Raw genomic sequence first — 15,567 nt, 5'->3', positions numbered from 1 at the left:
GGACAGCAGTTTTAACCATATTAGAGCACAATATTTTAATTTTTCTGGTAGGTTTCAGATAGAACAGACTCAGACCAACAAAATGTGGACATCCATTTCCAAATTTAAGTGCTCTAAACGCTGCTGTCCCTATTCAGACTGTAGTCCCGATTCGCCCCAGATGACGGTAGCACTTCTTGGTAGTTGGTCACTTTTTAGTTGCTTAGCTTCGCTTTACAGCAATCATTGGTTTGGGTGTACTAAATGAAGAAGCTTGAAAGTTCATTTTATTAAAGTAAATATTTTTTCCATAAAATGATTTAAAAAAGTCGTCAACATTCCATAGTATACCCAAATCGCCCACAACCGTATGTCTTTTCTGTTCGTGCAAAACTTAGATCACAATATTGCTGTTTGTTCTTTCCAAATTTCGCGCATCAAATAATAACGTCCATTGATTACGCCGAGCGCGAGCACGGGAGATTACGGCGCGACCTGTCTGTCTGCTCTCGGAGTCTGCGAGCTTTCGCGCCGGCATGAGAGCTAGAGAAGATTCTGACGGTGGAACTTTGCGCGGAAAGCTTTGGTGGGAGGGAGTTGAGGAGCATCAGATCGGTCGTCCGTAATCTCCATAGTACATGCTACGAGCTAATGAGACAGAAGTACTACTCTTGCTCGCAACGTCGGCGGCGGTTCTCCTCTAGTCAAACGCCAACTCGTGAATCATTCCGAGCGCGCAAGTGAACGAAGTTGGTCGATTTTGGACGTTGTTGAGGTTGATACGCGCGAGAGAGGTTGTGAAGTTTTTTCGAGTGAAGTACCGAAGATCCGCGATACAGATCCGTGCTTTCAGGATGTTGAGGACCTTGTGCTTAGTTGTGGTGATTTTGAGCGGCGGCGGTGCCAGGGCTTTCCTGTTGACGGAGTACCTCGTTGGCGGTTGGAAGACCAACGTTGGTGAATTTCCGCATATGGCCGCGCTGGGACGAACCCAGCGGATCGGCGGGAATGACTCCGGGATTGAGTGGTTTTGCGGGGGAACGCTGATCTCGGATCGGTTCGTGCTAACGGCGGCGCACTGCGCCAACAGCCAGATGTCGTAAGTTGTTAAAAATATGGCATTTTTCCAATCAGATTTACAACTGCAATACTTCAAACTTACGTAGAATTTCCCGAGATTCCGAATATGTAAAAATTGAGGCCAAAAAGACGGCACTACAGGTCAAAAACTAACGTTGTAAAATGTTTGTTACACAGAAAAAAAAAGTTGAATTTTGAAAGGTTCACAATTTAGATGGTTGAATATAACCTCTTATTTGAGTAATATTACCTAAAAAGTGTGTAAAATGAGAACCTGATGAATATTCATCAGAAACTGATAAATATTCACCAATTTCTGATGTAAAATAATTCATTTTTTTTTTTACACAAAATCTGTCACCATTTTCTAATGAATATTACCATAATTTTTTTTTTCTGTGTACAGAAAAATCGTAAAACTCGTATGAGAAAAACTGCGATTGGTCAAAAAGTTAATACCGTAGGCTTATATTTCATGAAATTCCCTAACTTTTAACATACGAGTATGGGTGCTGGACTCCCTCTTCCAGTTCATGAGTATATGAGATGGCCCTGGGCTGTTTTTGAGACGGTGTTAGTAGTTGTATAATGGTTTGATATGTTGTGAGACCATCAATCCAAAGGTGTGAGTTCGAATCCCACCTGATTCTTAAAGGTTTTTTGTTCATATTCAAGGTTCAATTTCCTGATTCCAAATTTCAAAGGAACCGACCGGGATTTGATCCCTGAACCTTCTGCTTTTGAGGCAGAAGCCACAAACATTAACCATTTTCAACCAATTTTTGTTTTTTAAAAGGCATTGGAAAGAAGAATTCTTACAATTTTAGAAAATTATAAAGTTGGAAGTGTGACTTGTTTTATGTGACGTGATAACGTGATAAAATCCGCTAAAACTAGCGAAAAAAGTCGCTAATTTCTCAGCCTGCAGAAAAATTACCTGGAATCGCTAAATTTTTTCGCTGGTTTGGAAGTCAGTCAAATTTGATAGAAACAGCGAAAACATTTACTTGTTCAGTGAAAATTTTCACTGCTTGGGGGATAAGTTTCGCTAGAATCAGCGATTAGTTCTGCTGGTTCATGAGAAGCTTCCAGATTCCATAATCAACCAGGAGATTCTTCTGCTCGTTTCGGGAGACAATGCGCTGGTCCAGTGGGTTTTTTCGATGGTTCAGCGCATTTTGGCACTGGATCAGCGTTTTGTTTCGCTGACGTCTGGTTTTTTTTCCGGCGGCAGCAGCTCGTGTCAAAATAAACCATAAAATTATTCTGCTGGTCTTGGGAGAAACTGTTATCATTGCTAGCGTTTTTTTTTTGCAGATTTCCAGAGTCTCGGCCCGAAACTTCAAACACGAACAAAAGCAGCGAACCGAAGATTGGCAATGACGTTTTGGAATTTTGACAGTTTGGAACTCATGAATTACCCCATTATCGGTTTCCCGCATGGGTGATGTGGAAATTGTTGCACACGGCTGAACTTGGGAATTTTGCTACTTATTTTAATTTATGCTAAATTTCAAAATTTAAACACGAATCTACAGCGAATCGATGTGAAAACTAAAGATACACTAAAGGCACGATGATTTGATGTGCAATCTTGATCAGAATCTCGATAAAAGAGGTTTGAATTGAAAAATAATAATAAAACAAATTCTGGTCTAGAATTTAACGAAATTTTGTGTGTTTTGTAAGGCTTAATGTTATTGCACAATGGTTATAAATTTGTTTACTAAAATGTTAATTTTTCGGTTCGTCCACAAACAATCCCATGTTTGTAAACAAACGACGCCATATTGCCAATGTTGTTCGGTAGCTCATATCAGGCCATCGCCGGGGCCCTGCAGATTTCGTAACACATGTCATGTTTGCAAATAAATTCCCCCTTCATGGTTTTTGCTTACTTACGCGTTGGATTTGTTGATTTGATAAACCGGCACTGTGAGAACATGAAATTTCAAGTGAGTGGTCGATTTCACTGCACTCTACCACCCAGGGGGATGCTAAAGGCCGCCATCTTGGGTGATTGAGATTGATAACGCGCGCAAACTGCGCACAGTGAAAACAAAAATATTTCTTTTATTAATAATTCAATTTTTGTTATAAGAATTACTGTAGTAAAAGTCAAATTACACAGTAGTTAAGTTAAACGTTTCATGTAATAAAAGTACAACTTTAAATGAGGTCATCGGCTCGATGTGTGCTTAATAATCTCTACTTTAGTAGTTTATTTTGCAAATAAATTGATAAAAATCACCTCACAAACATACACTAACTTTTAAACGTACATTGCGGTAAAATTTTACATAAAAACAATGATTATTTTATTTCCATTTTATGCCTCCAGTTTTTGTACTTTTTTTTTATAGTGCGCAGTTGCTTTGTTTTGGTTCCGTAACGAACAGCTGTTCTTTTGTGCTGGAGCCGAAGTTGACATTTCCCTTTTGTTCTGGTGCCGAAGTTGACAGCTTGTGTTGGCTACTGGCGAGCTGCCTGTAGTGAGATATAGATGTCGCCCCCCTGCTACCACCCCACTACACAAATTTTGCTTTTTATTTTCACTTAGTTTCAAAAGCTTGTTGAGTTCCATCAATCAACTCGGAGATGAAAATGACAACTGTCATTTCTGCAGCTACCTCTTACAGTAGAATTTCTGCCACAGTTGTGGAGATCTACGCTGTAAACAGCGAAAAGTTTCGCTAGAATTTCTGCTGTCAAATATGTTTGCCAGTAATTAGCGAAAACAAACCAGCAGAACTATGTTGCTGGATTTGATTTTGCTCAGCCGCTGGTCTCAGCGAAAAATTTCGCTAGTTTAGTGAAATTTTTCGCAAATATCAGCAAAACCTAACCAGGAAAATCCTTCTGCTGATTTGGCGATGGATCCCCTTTCCGTGATCCTAAAAACAATGTCTTTTAAAAAAAATCTGATTTTCACGAAAAGTATTTAACCAAGTATAAAACAATGGAAAAAGACAGTGATTCGATTAATCAACTGTGGCTCCACAAAACGAGATGTCAAACACGATACTTTCTGTCAAGAAAGGTCGCAAACCAAAAATATCTCTCAATATTCACTTATTATATCAACAATCTAAATTCAATGTAAGGATCCAATTGCTACTGTTTTTAATTGGTCAAAGAGTTAAATTCGTAGAAGTGATCATTGGATAGTGACGGTAGTGATCATAAGAAAATGTCAACACTGAATAACTGACGTTTGGATTGAACATTTTTATCAAAAAATCATCAATTACTCCTCACTAGAGCCATTAGTTACAATCAACTTTTGAACGCATGTAAATGAGCCTTGGGTGAGTTCAAATTTTCTGTGGTGTATTTTAAACTTTTCAAATTGACTGTATAATTATTGTTTGATGGATTTAAAAGGAGATTTACGTCTGTTTATCTGTGAAGTCACAATTTAAATAAAGTGAATTCTCTCTGTGTCGGTTTTGAAAGGACCGTCGAATCAAAAAATCAAAGCATGATACCTAAACGAACTAAAGAATTAATCGAAACAGGAAGTTTGATCGAGGAATCGGTAATCGACAACCAGAGAGTCGACTGTAAATGATTTATTTGGTGGTACGACCCATTCTATGAAATCTCGATTAAATTTTCAAAAGGCCCTATCTGCATAGGAAACCCATGAGGGATAGGTTGTTTTGAAAATTTAATCTAGAAATGTCCAATTTAGAGAAATGGGCAAATCGAAAAAATAACCAATTTTGGAAAATGATGTATAAGAAGTTTTTTTGAGGGTGAAATGGTCAATTTTACGAAATGCACGTTCAAAGACTTAGATATTTTTTTGGGATTGCTATTTCACAGGTCCTAAGCCTTTTTTGAATCGGGAGTCAATCAACTTACGAGCAATCTATTTCGAAAATTCTTTAAATTGATCACTACCATATTTCAAAAATTTCAAAACAACCATTACATTTGATGTGACCATTTTAAGTATTTTTAGGCCTTTTCGAATGTTAGAGTTGATTTAAAAATATTCTTTTTGAAAATAGACCGAAAAATGTCACGTCCCTTCACCAAAAAATATCGAGTGATGTGAAGAAAACTTCATTTCAGGAATTTTGTTAATAAGGTCCAATAAACAAAATGATCATTTTTTGGTTTGGGTGTATTTGAATTCTCCTGACTTAAGGCGGTTTCAAAAACACCCATAAAGCTAAAAATGAAAACATTGTTTAGCGCAATGCCACCGTTGCCAGAAATTCGGCCACGGCTCGCGGAACTGCAACCTCCGGCCCCGCTGCGTGAAGTGCGGTGAGTCACACCTCTCGGAGGTGTGCGCACTGCCACGAAAGGCGGACTTGGGGGAAAACGCAGAACAAACCAAGCCGCGCGTAAAGTGCGCGAACTGCGGCGGTAACCATACCGGTAATTACCGCGGATGCGTCGCGCGCAAGTCCTACCTCGAGGAGCAGGAAAAGAGGAAGAAGAAAGCAGCAGCGTCCCACCCTTCTCAGCGAAGTACGAGTGCAGCCGTTCCTGCAGCTGGCCAGCGAACGGTTCCAGCGGACAATTCAGCGTTCCCTCCTGGCTGGGGGCGATCGTTTGCCAGCGTGGTCGCTGCCGGTAGCGGCAATGCGGCCCAGCAAGAAGTCACCGGGGAAGATCTCTTTACCCTGCCGGAGTTCTTTGCTCTCGCGGGGGAGATGATGACGCGGTTCCGGAGCTGCCGTAACAAGGCGGAGCAATTTCTAGCCCTCGGGGAATTAATGATCAAGCACATCTATAAAGGATAAAAAATTGTGATCTAGTTTTAAGCTTTCTCTATTTCTATCCCCTTTCCCTTGCAATTTTAGTAAGTTTTTTTTTTCTTATCTTTTTCTTACTTTCGGTAACCCCTTAACTACAAGCAACAATTGTTCCAAAATGGATTATGATGTAACACACAGCTGAAAGGAACTCCAAAACTCTGTTATGTATTCCAATAGAACTTATTGTTTATTGATAATTCACCAATAAAACCGAATTGAAATTGAAATTGAAAACATTGTTTATTGGACCTTTAAAAAAAACTAGATGTGTCCTGTTTGCTTTTCTTTCAGAAGCCACTTATTTATTGATCAATAATAAAACAATTGAATATAATCGATATCGACATCGACATTTCTGTAAACTTATTTTCGATTGCAAATTTGGTTTTACAAATTAAAATTTTATTCGACTTTTTTCACAGATTTTAAAATCATGCCTTTTTGGAAAAATTGGAAACACTGCCAAATGAATTTTGACCAACTTGTGCCTTCTAAAACATATTGAAAAATATGAATTTTCAAAAAAATAATTATTTTACTGAATTTATCGTTTTGTGTGACATGTCGAATTAAAAAAAAAAAACATTTTTATTTAAAGTAACTACTTTTTCTGAGAAGTCCTAAGCAATACCTATAACTTTGCTGAAGACAACAAATCGATATGTTAAAAATGGATTTTTGGATTAATTTTGGAAAATTCGAATCGCTGCCTTTCTTGGAAGACAGTATTTTACTTGACAGTTGGTTCCAAGGGGACCTTAGTTGATCTATCGCAAAATGTCAACTTGTCATTTTTTACATGAAAATTAAAAAAGTTATTAAGAATAGTTCTCTGACATGCCTGGCATGCCACTTAACTCAAAAGTCATTCGGTTCCGAACCATTTATCGTTGTAACTTGGCAAATCGGGGGAAACGATCCATGTTTAGAATTTTCTGATCGATTCAGTTAAAATTTTGTAAAATGAAGAATGCGCAAAATTATAGAAAAAAAGAAAAATGATTATTCAGTGAAAAAACATTTTGCACGAAATTACCTAGTCGTGAAAAGTCCCACAATAATCAACTCAATTGTCAATTTCTCCCCCAGGGATCCTCCAACGCTGGTCCGACTCGGCGAATACGACCTGAGCACCGAGGACGACAGCGACCACCGGGATGTGGCCGTGGCCGGGATCACGCACTATCCTCGGTACAATCGCGTCCAAGCGTACAACGATATCGCGGTGGCCAAGTTGGCCGAACCGGTACAGTTTAGTCGATTCATTCGACCGGCCTGCCTGTGGCAGCTGGAGACACTTCCGGTGGAGGCAAACGGACTGCTGACCGCCATCGGATGGGGCCAGCTGGGACAATGTGAGTACCTAGTGTGAGATTTTGTTCTTCCGTGGAATGCCGATTCTTGTTTAACCTGAGGTGGCGCTCAATGAAAGCGCTAACGCAATTGTACTTTTTGATGAGTCACGATGCTTTCGTACTTTTTTCCTCGGTGGAAAGAATCCCAGCAATTGAATCAATTGATCGAAAATAGTAAACGACGAAATTGAATGTTTTACCAGTTGACCACTTTGACCATAAACAGTAATTGCTACAATATTATCGCTTTTTTATAAGTGTAAATTTGATTACAGCATTGACGGTAAAACCATGCGCCTCCATGAAATGAGTCTCATGAGCAATTCTCTACGAAATCGGTCTTTTTTCTTCAATTTTATTTTTTGTATTTTTTAATCCGACTGAAACTTTTTTGGTGCCTTCGGTATGCCCAAAGAAGCCATTTTGCATCATTAGTTTGTCCATATAATTTTCCATACAAATTTGGCAGCTGTCCATACAAAAATGATGTATGAAATTTCAAAAATCTGTATCTTTTGAAGGAATTTTTTGATCGATTTGGTGTCTTCGGCAAAGTTGTAGGTATGGATACGGACTACACTGGAAAAAAATGATACACGGTAAAAAAAAATTGGTGATTTTTTATTTAACTTTTTGTCACTAAAACTTGATTTGCAAAAAAACACTATTTTTATTTTTTTTTATTTTTTGATATGTTTTAGAGGACATAAAATGCCAACTTTTCAGAAATTTCCAGGTTGTGCAAAAAATCATTGACCGAGTTATGATTTTTTTAATCAATACTGATTTTTTCAAAAAATCGAAATTTTGGTCGCAAAATTTTTCAACTTCATTTTTCGATGTAAAATTGAATTTGCAATCAAAAAGTACTTTAGTGAAATTTTGATAAAGTGCACCGTTTTCAAGTTATAGCCATTTTTATGTAACTTTTTTTAAAAAGTCGCAGTTTTTCATTTTTTTAAATTAGTGCACATGTTTGCCCCTAGGTTTGCCCACTTTTGAAAAAAATATTTTTGAAAAGCTGAGAAAATTCTCTATATTTTGCTTCTTCGGACTTTGTTGATACGACCTTTAGTTGCTGAGATATTGCAATGCAAAGGTTTTCAATTTTCAATTCGGTTTTATTGGTGAATTATCAATATACAATAAGTTCTTTTGGAATACATAACAGAGTTTTGGAGTTCCTTTCAGCTGTGTGTTACATCATAATCCATTTTGGAACAATTGTTGCTTGTAGTTAAGGGGTTACCGAAAGTAAGAAAAAGATAAGAAAAAAAACTTACTAAAATTGCAAGGGAAAGGGGATAGAAATAGAGAAAGCTTAAAACTAGATCACAATTTTTTATCCTTTATAGATGTGCTTAATCATCAGCTCCCCGAGGGCCAGAAATTGCTCCGCCTTGTTACGGCAGGTCCGAAACCGCGTCATCATCTCCCCCGCGAGAGCAAAGAACTCCGGCAGGGTGAAGAGATCTTCCCCGGTGACTTCTTGCTGGGTCGCATCGCCGCTACCGGCAGCGACCACGCTTGCAAACGACCGCCCCCATCCAGGAGGGAACGCTGGGTTGTCCGCTGGAACCGTACGCTGGCCAGCTGCAGGAACGGCTGCGCTCGTACTTCGCTGAGGAGGATGGGACGCTGCTGCTTTCTTCTTCCTCTTTTCCTGCTCCTCGAGGTAGGACTTCCGCGCGACGCATCCGCGGTAATTACCGGTATGGTTACCGCCGCAGTTCGCGCACTTTACGCGCGGCTTGGTTTGTTCTGCATTTTCCCCCAGGTCCGCCTTTCGTGGCAGTGCGCACACCTCCGAGAGGTGTGACTCACCGCACTTCACGCAGCGGGGCCGGAGGTTGCAGTTCCGCGAGCCGTGGCCGAATTTCTGGCATCGGTGACTTTGCGCTGCGTCCGTCGGATTTTTTGAGTAAAACCGCCAGTTTACCCAAAAACCGTCCAACGCCTTAGTCCGCCGCAGGTCTTGAAGTTTGACGGTGCCGCGATCGAAGTACAACAGGTACAGTGTGTGTGTACCTGTGACTGTTGTCTTCCGCGAGAGGACTTTTATGTCTCGCGGCGTTATTCCGACACCCAAGAGGTGCTCCTTGAGGACGGAGGTCGGGCGGTCTTGGTAACCCTGCAAGACGATCTTAACAGCGGTCTTCTGCACGGGGTCGAATGTGTAGAATTTGAAGTTTTTACGCTTCAATTTCTCCACAACCAGGTCGAAGTTCTTTTTGTCAAATGTGAACACTTGCACTGACGATTTACCTATTTTGAGGCAGTACACGAGGCCTTCCAGCTGCTCGTCAACATCGTCCGCCAACGTGTCCAAAACGAAAGTTGGTGGTGGTCGTCGTTCCTTTGGAGTAATTACTTTTTTTGGCGAAATCACTTTCTTCCGTGCACGACCATCGTCGTCGTCGTTGTCGGTAGTGCTACCGTCGGTGTTGTTGTTGTTGCTTTCCTCGTCACTCAGTCTCGCGAACTTGTTACTGGTGGGAATGTTGGCGGATGTTGATGCGCCATCGGTCGACAGATTGCCGGAAGTAGCTGAACGGAGCCTTATAGGGCTGCGGCACTGGACACGGTAATTAGGGTGTAATAACTTCGGGTCAAATCCTTTGGCGCACACACTCCCCGGCGCGATGGCGGACGACGCGGCGTTGGTTTGTTTACCTTTTTGCACACGGCCGGTAGACGAACTTCGCGGGTTTTTCGAGGCCGCACTCGAACTGCCACGGCCACGGCCGGCCCTTGGCATGCTGGTAGAGCAAACTCGCGGCTGATCCCGGTAAATTACGGCGAAAAATTTCGAAAAAACGATGGAGCACTGAGCACTTGACTGCTGCTTGCACTCGTGCGTACACGGAGGGGCAATGCAAAGGTTTAAAAACAGGAAAATTGATGTTTTCTAAGTCTCATCCAAACAGCCCACCATTTTTCAATGTCGATATCTCAGCAACTAATGGTCCGATTTTCAATGTTAAAATATGAAACATTTGTGAATTTCCGATCTTTTCGAAAACAATATTTTCAAAATTTTGAAATCAAGACTAACATTTTAAAAGGGCGTAATATTGAATGTTTGGCCTTTATGAAATGTTAGTCTTGATTTCAAAATTTTTAAAATATTGTTTTCGAAAAGATCGGAAAATTTCACAAATGTTTCATATTTTAACATTGAAAATGGGACCATTATTTGCTGAGATATCGACATTAAAAAATGGTGGGCTGTTTGGATGAGACTTAGAAAACATCAATTTTCCTGTTTTTAAACCTTTGCATTGCAATATCTCAGCAACTAAAGGTCGTATCAACAAAGTCCGAAGAAGCAAAATATAGAGAATTTTCTCAGCTTTTCAAAAATATTTTTTTCAAAAGTGGGCAAACCTAGGGGCAAACATGTGCACTAATTTAAAAAAATGAAAAACTGCGTCTATTTTGAAAAAAGTTACATAAAAATGGCTATAACTTGAAAACGGTGCACTTTATCAAAATTTCACTTAAGTACTTTTTTGATTGCAAATTCAATTTTACATCAAAAAATGAAGTTGAAAAATTTTTGGGACCAAAATTTCGATTTTTTGAAAAAATCAGTATTGATTAAAAAAATCATAACTCGGTCAATGATTTTTTGCACAACCTGGAAATTTCTGAAAAGTTGGCATTTTATGTCCTCTAAAACATATAAAAAAAAAATAGTGTTTTTTTGTAAATCAAGTTTTAGTGATAAGAAGTTAAATAAAAAAATCACCAAATTTTTTTTACCGTGTATCATTTTTTTCCAGTGTAGTCCGTATCCATACCTACAACTTTGCCCAAGACACCAAATCGATCAAAAAATTCCTTCAAAAGATACAGATTTTTGAATTTTCACATATCATTTTTGTATGGACAGCTGCCAAATTTGCATGGAAAATTATATGGACAAACTAATGATGCAAAATGGTTTTTTTGGGCATACCGAAGGCACCAAAAAAGTTTCAGTCGGATTAAAAAATACAAAAAAAAATCGAATGACCGAAATCCTAGAGAACTGCTCTCATGTAAAAAAAATAAATCTCAAGCGAATTATGTAGTGGCAGTCTCATAAAACTAAAGGAAGTATTAGACTTCGACAAACAAACAAACTATTTGACAGTTTGCAGTTTGCCTGCTCTGGTATGTTTGCCTGCATTTGTTTGCAGAAACGTCAGCCTGCATACATTTGGCTTTGTTTGCGAGTCAAACACACAAGTGCGAGTTTGTTTGTTCGTTTGCCTTAATCTTATAGCTCCTTAAGCTGCCTAACTGAGTCGAAACAAAGATGGAAACCCCAAACTTTTGAAAAATCCCAACTCTAATTGGGTCCTAAAATTAAGTTTAGATTGCTGATATTATTATTCACAACGATAAAGCTTATTTTTCTGAGTACAACGACCCTTTGTACGACCACAAAAAGTTTAAAATGGATTTTTAAATCAATTTTGAAAAATTAACCTCGCGGTCCTTCTTGACAGAAAAGGTCCTACTTGACAGCTCGTTCCAAGGGGACCATAGTTGATCCATCGAAAAAATGTTGTCTTGTCAATAACTTTTTTTGCATAAAAATGAAAAAAAAGTGATCAGAAATGGTTTTTAATCGTGTTTTTTACCGTTGTACATAAACAATTACATAAGGCTTTAGTACCCAATTGATTTTAACAGTCTGGACCGGATGCCTGATTTTTCTGTTACATTCTTATTGGAATTCCATATAAACTGTAACGGGAATCGCAGGCACCGGGTCCTGACTATTAATAGACCTGGAATTCCCAACAAAAAAAAAAGTTGAACTTTTCAAAGAGAGTACATTAACATTTCACTAATCACATTTCCCACCCTACCCATACAGATGGTGACCAACCGTCGGAACTGCACAAGGTGGATCTTCCGGTGGTCCCGAACGACGCGTGCAACCGGCTAATGTCCACGCCCCGATCCCGCCGCCTAAAGTATGGCGTCCTCCCGTCCCAGATTTGCGCCGGTGACCTGGCCGGGGGCAAGGACACCTGCGAGGGCGATTCCGGTGGACCGTTGTTCCTAAAGTCCAGCGATCCCAACTGCAACTACGACGTCGTGGGCATCACCAGCATCGGGGGCATCTGCGGAACGGCCCGAAAGCCCGGTGTGTACACCCGGGTGTCGTACTATATGAACTGGATCGAGTCGATCGTGTGGCGGAAGCAGTGAGGGGAAGACGCCAGGCTGGAATGCCCTGAAGAACTGAAAACGCTCTCGAAATCATACAAGACTGATGGTTGTGTACTTAAACGGCAGCACCCTCTGGTGGTCACTTTTTGCTTAAATTATGACATGTTTAATGTTTTTATATTTTAAAATATAAGTTTTCCGCAAAATACTAAAATCAATGTTGTTTATTTTAAATAATTGAGAACCATCAACGTTTTTCTGACACACGACCCTCTAAAAAAAATAGCTCCCTCGTTAGCTCTTGTTCTTATTGTCGTGCTCCAACAAATGATATTTTTATTCAAAAAAAAAAATCAGGGGGCAATATTTTTTCAAAAAACTTCTAAATTTTAAAAGAAACAGAAATCCAATCGACTGAAAACTATTTGAAACGCAGTTTTCCTTCGTTTAAAACCATATTTAGCACGTTTGGGATCGATTAAAAATAACACCGACCAACCAAATTTCTGCGCAGACAGGCGCAGACTCAACTCGAGGGGATGTATGAAGTTTGGAGTCTCCAGAAACACGTGCACTTTGATTTTTTCAAAAATATTTAGACAGGGCCGAATGGTTTTTCTCCAAAGTTTGTATGGAGAATTAGTGCTGTTCGCTACTCCCACATATTGCATGCATTTTTTTGCTTGTATGCAAGAGCGACGAACCGCCCTAATTCTCCATACAAACTTTGGAGAAAAACCATTCGGCCCTGTCTAAATATTTTTGAAAATTCAAAGTGCATGTGTTTCAGGAGACCTCGCAGTCATTTTTGTCATTTTTTGTTGGTCAGTGTAATTTGTGTTTTTGCGGACTGTATATCAACAATTCACCAAAAATTCAAATGATTTAACCAATTAACACAGCAGTTGCCCTAAACCCCCTTCGATTTGAGTAAAACTTTGTCCTTAGGTGTAATTTTTGTGACTGGTCACGATAGCTTGCTAAATTTTTTGAAATCTCGGACGGAGGGGTGGTACGACCCCTTTAATTTTTGAACATTCGAAAAAATACGTGTTTTTCCTCGTGGGCAAACAAACTACATATTAAATAAAACATTATAATAGGGCCAAAGCCGAAGTGTTAACAAAGAGTCTAACCTGCTCGTTCCTAATGTAAACATCAACTGACGTGAGCAGGATAGACTCTTTGTTTACACTTCGGCTTCGGCCCTTTTACATTGTTTTGCTTGATTTGTTTGTTTGTGAAGCGTTTTTGGTTTGTGTCTTGTCTAGTTTGTTTGTTTGTTTGTGATAGTCTAATGGTGGCTTTAGAAAGTTCTCTGTTTGGCAGACGGTAAATAAGCCGTAAGCAAACAATCTGTCATTATCTAGATTAAATTTTCAAAACAACCTATCCCTCATGGGTTTCCTATGCAGATAGGGCCTTTTGAAAATTTTATCGAGAATTTTAAAAATTGATATAAGTCACATACAAATTTTTCAATGGCCGACATCCAATTTCACCTTAACCCATTTTCCTGAGTGGGCCTTTCCCATCTTTTTGTCATCACCTTGTGCCATTTGTTAAAATTCTAAGCAATTTTTCTGAACCACCCTGTACCGCAAAAACAACAACAAATCCCCTTTGCGTGCGTCAGTATCGATGTAAACAAACCCACCCAAAGCAAGTTCGGCCCAGTTCCGTGCCTCTTTCGGAGCAATGGGCACCTACTGGACCAACTGCGGCCGCAAAATCAACGCCAGAATCGTGCAAAAGTCGCCAAACGTGCTGAACCTGTCGATCGAAAACACCGAGCTCGTTCAGGAACGTTTGCTCCGGTTGAAGCTGGCCGCGGCCCTGCTCTTTCTGTACGCGTTCCTCATTCTGGTCCCCACCGGGTGGAACCAGCTGTGGATTCATGGGATTTTTGTGGTTTTGCTGGGGGGTGTTGCCTACAGTTATACTAAAATTGTGAAGAATGGTAAGGACTTGGATTTATCTCGAGTTTTATTTGGTGTTTAAATTATTTATTTTATTTCAGAAAACTTAGTTCTAGTCAAAGACTTTGCCCTGCAGTATTCTACTCATTTCATTGGTGGGGGAGCCAAAAACGTACTGATTCCAATCAAACACATTCACGATGTTGTCATCAACGAAGTTTTTCATAATGTAAGTTTAGATTTCTCTAATTTTTGAATTAAATAAATGTATGTTTTTGATTTCAGCTTAAGGTAGTCTTTAGTTTGTCAGTTTTAACCAAAGGAAATTTATTTAAGAATCAACCGATCGTGACGCTGCTCAAGGTAAGAGTTTAATTCTGCGTTCAACATAACTGAAGCAATTTAATCGAACTCTATTTCTAGCACTTAAACCCTCGCGTCGACTGTTTGGAGATGATTTACAACGAGTTGCACAACATTTTGAGCTTGGAGAATGATTGAAATCAATACAATTAGCATGACAAACCATTAAATTTAGTGTTTCTTTCTGTCTATCTGCTGGAAGCGTTGCAGCTGGCGGGCCTGGTTGAGGATTTCGTGCATCGGTGGGTTGGTCCGGATGGATTGCGTCGCACGGCTCAGATCGGCCGGTCGGATGTTCTGCAGCTGGTCCAGGTTCTGACGTGGGAAGTTGACTTTGGCTTCTGCCTGAAAGAATTTTTGAGAAAATGGTTTAATTTTTATTAGTTTTCTTAATTTGCTTTTTAGAACATTTAAACAAGCGACAAGATAGCACAACCACTACAATTCAAAAACTCACCAGATTATTCGCAATTACTTGGCACTCCTTCATCAGCATCCGCTTGTAGCAAACGGACATGTCGTGCCGAAGCGTGACCACATGGTCCTGTAGCTCCTTGATGCGCTCCGATTGCTGGAAGCTGTCCATTTCCGGGTTTAAAAATTAATTTTAAAAGTTTCACAAAAGTTCGTTGCAAACCACCACACACCGCAACAGACTGTTTCGAATTCCGTTTACTGTTCTGTTTTGACCTCGTCATTCGCATTTTCTAACCAACTGTCAAAATACAAAATACCGCCCAGCGCAGTCCGAACTTGCTTCGAAACAGCTGTGCACGGTTTTTTTGACAGCGCTTTGTTTATGTGATTCATCGCTAAAAATAGCCACCCACTGCAGGCCGCAGGCAAAAAAAGTTGGGTGCGGAATTAGTAATTTTGCAGTGTTTTTTCACCCGGACGGAAAGTTGGGCATACATTTTTAATTTCTGC

The 15,567-nt window shown here is 39.8% G+C and overlaps 3 protein-coding genes across 3 annotated transcripts; 2 read left to right on the top strand and 1 right to left on the bottom strand.

The window, feature by feature from the left end:
• Nucleotides 1–659: 659 nt before the first annotated feature.
• On the top strand, nucleotides 660–12,560 carry LOC120430355 (serine protease snake-like). Its single transcript, XM_039595455.2, has 3 exons — nucleotides 660–1,078; nucleotides 6,924–7,189; nucleotides 12,060–12,560. Exons 1-3 carry the CDS (start codon nucleotides 834–836, stop codon nucleotides 12,395–12,397), a joined length of 849 nt encoding a protein of 282 aa, XP_039451389.1. The 5' UTR covers nucleotides 660–833; the 3' UTR covers nucleotides 12,398–12,560.
• Nucleotides 12,561–13,937: 1,377 nt separating this feature from the next.
• Nucleotides 13,938–14,839, top strand: LOC120430352 (uncharacterized). The gene is made up of 4 exons (XM_039595452.2): nucleotides 13,938–14,318; nucleotides 14,379–14,506; nucleotides 14,563–14,640; nucleotides 14,701–14,839. Exons 1-4 carry the CDS (start codon nucleotides 14,057–14,059, stop codon nucleotides 14,776–14,778), a joined length of 546 nt encoding a protein of 181 aa, XP_039451386.1. The 5' UTR covers nucleotides 13,938–14,056; the 3' UTR covers nucleotides 14,779–14,839.
• Nucleotides 14,351–15,333, bottom strand: LOC120430353 (uncharacterized). Its single transcript, XM_039595453.2, has 2 exons — nucleotides 15,098–15,333; nucleotides 14,351–14,985 (listed from the first exon to the last, which is right to left on the bottom strand). Exons 1-2 carry the CDS (start codon nucleotides 15,224–15,226, stop codon nucleotides 14,812–14,814), a joined length of 303 nt encoding a protein of 100 aa, XP_039451387.1. The 5' UTR covers nucleotides 15,227–15,333; the 3' UTR covers nucleotides 14,351–14,811.
• Between the last annotated feature and the right edge of the window lie 234 nt (nucleotides 15,334–15,567).

The sequence above is a fragment of the Culex pipiens genome, chromosome 1 (assembly GCF_016801865.2).
Source record: "Culex pipiens pallens isolate TS chromosome 1, TS_CPP_V2, whole genome shotgun sequence".
Taxonomy (NCBI): domain Eukaryota; kingdom Metazoa; phylum Arthropoda; class Insecta; order Diptera; family Culicidae; genus Culex; species Culex pipiens.
The sequence above is the reverse complement of the archived record's forward strand: the minus strand, read 5'-3'. Positions and strand labels throughout refer to the sequence as shown.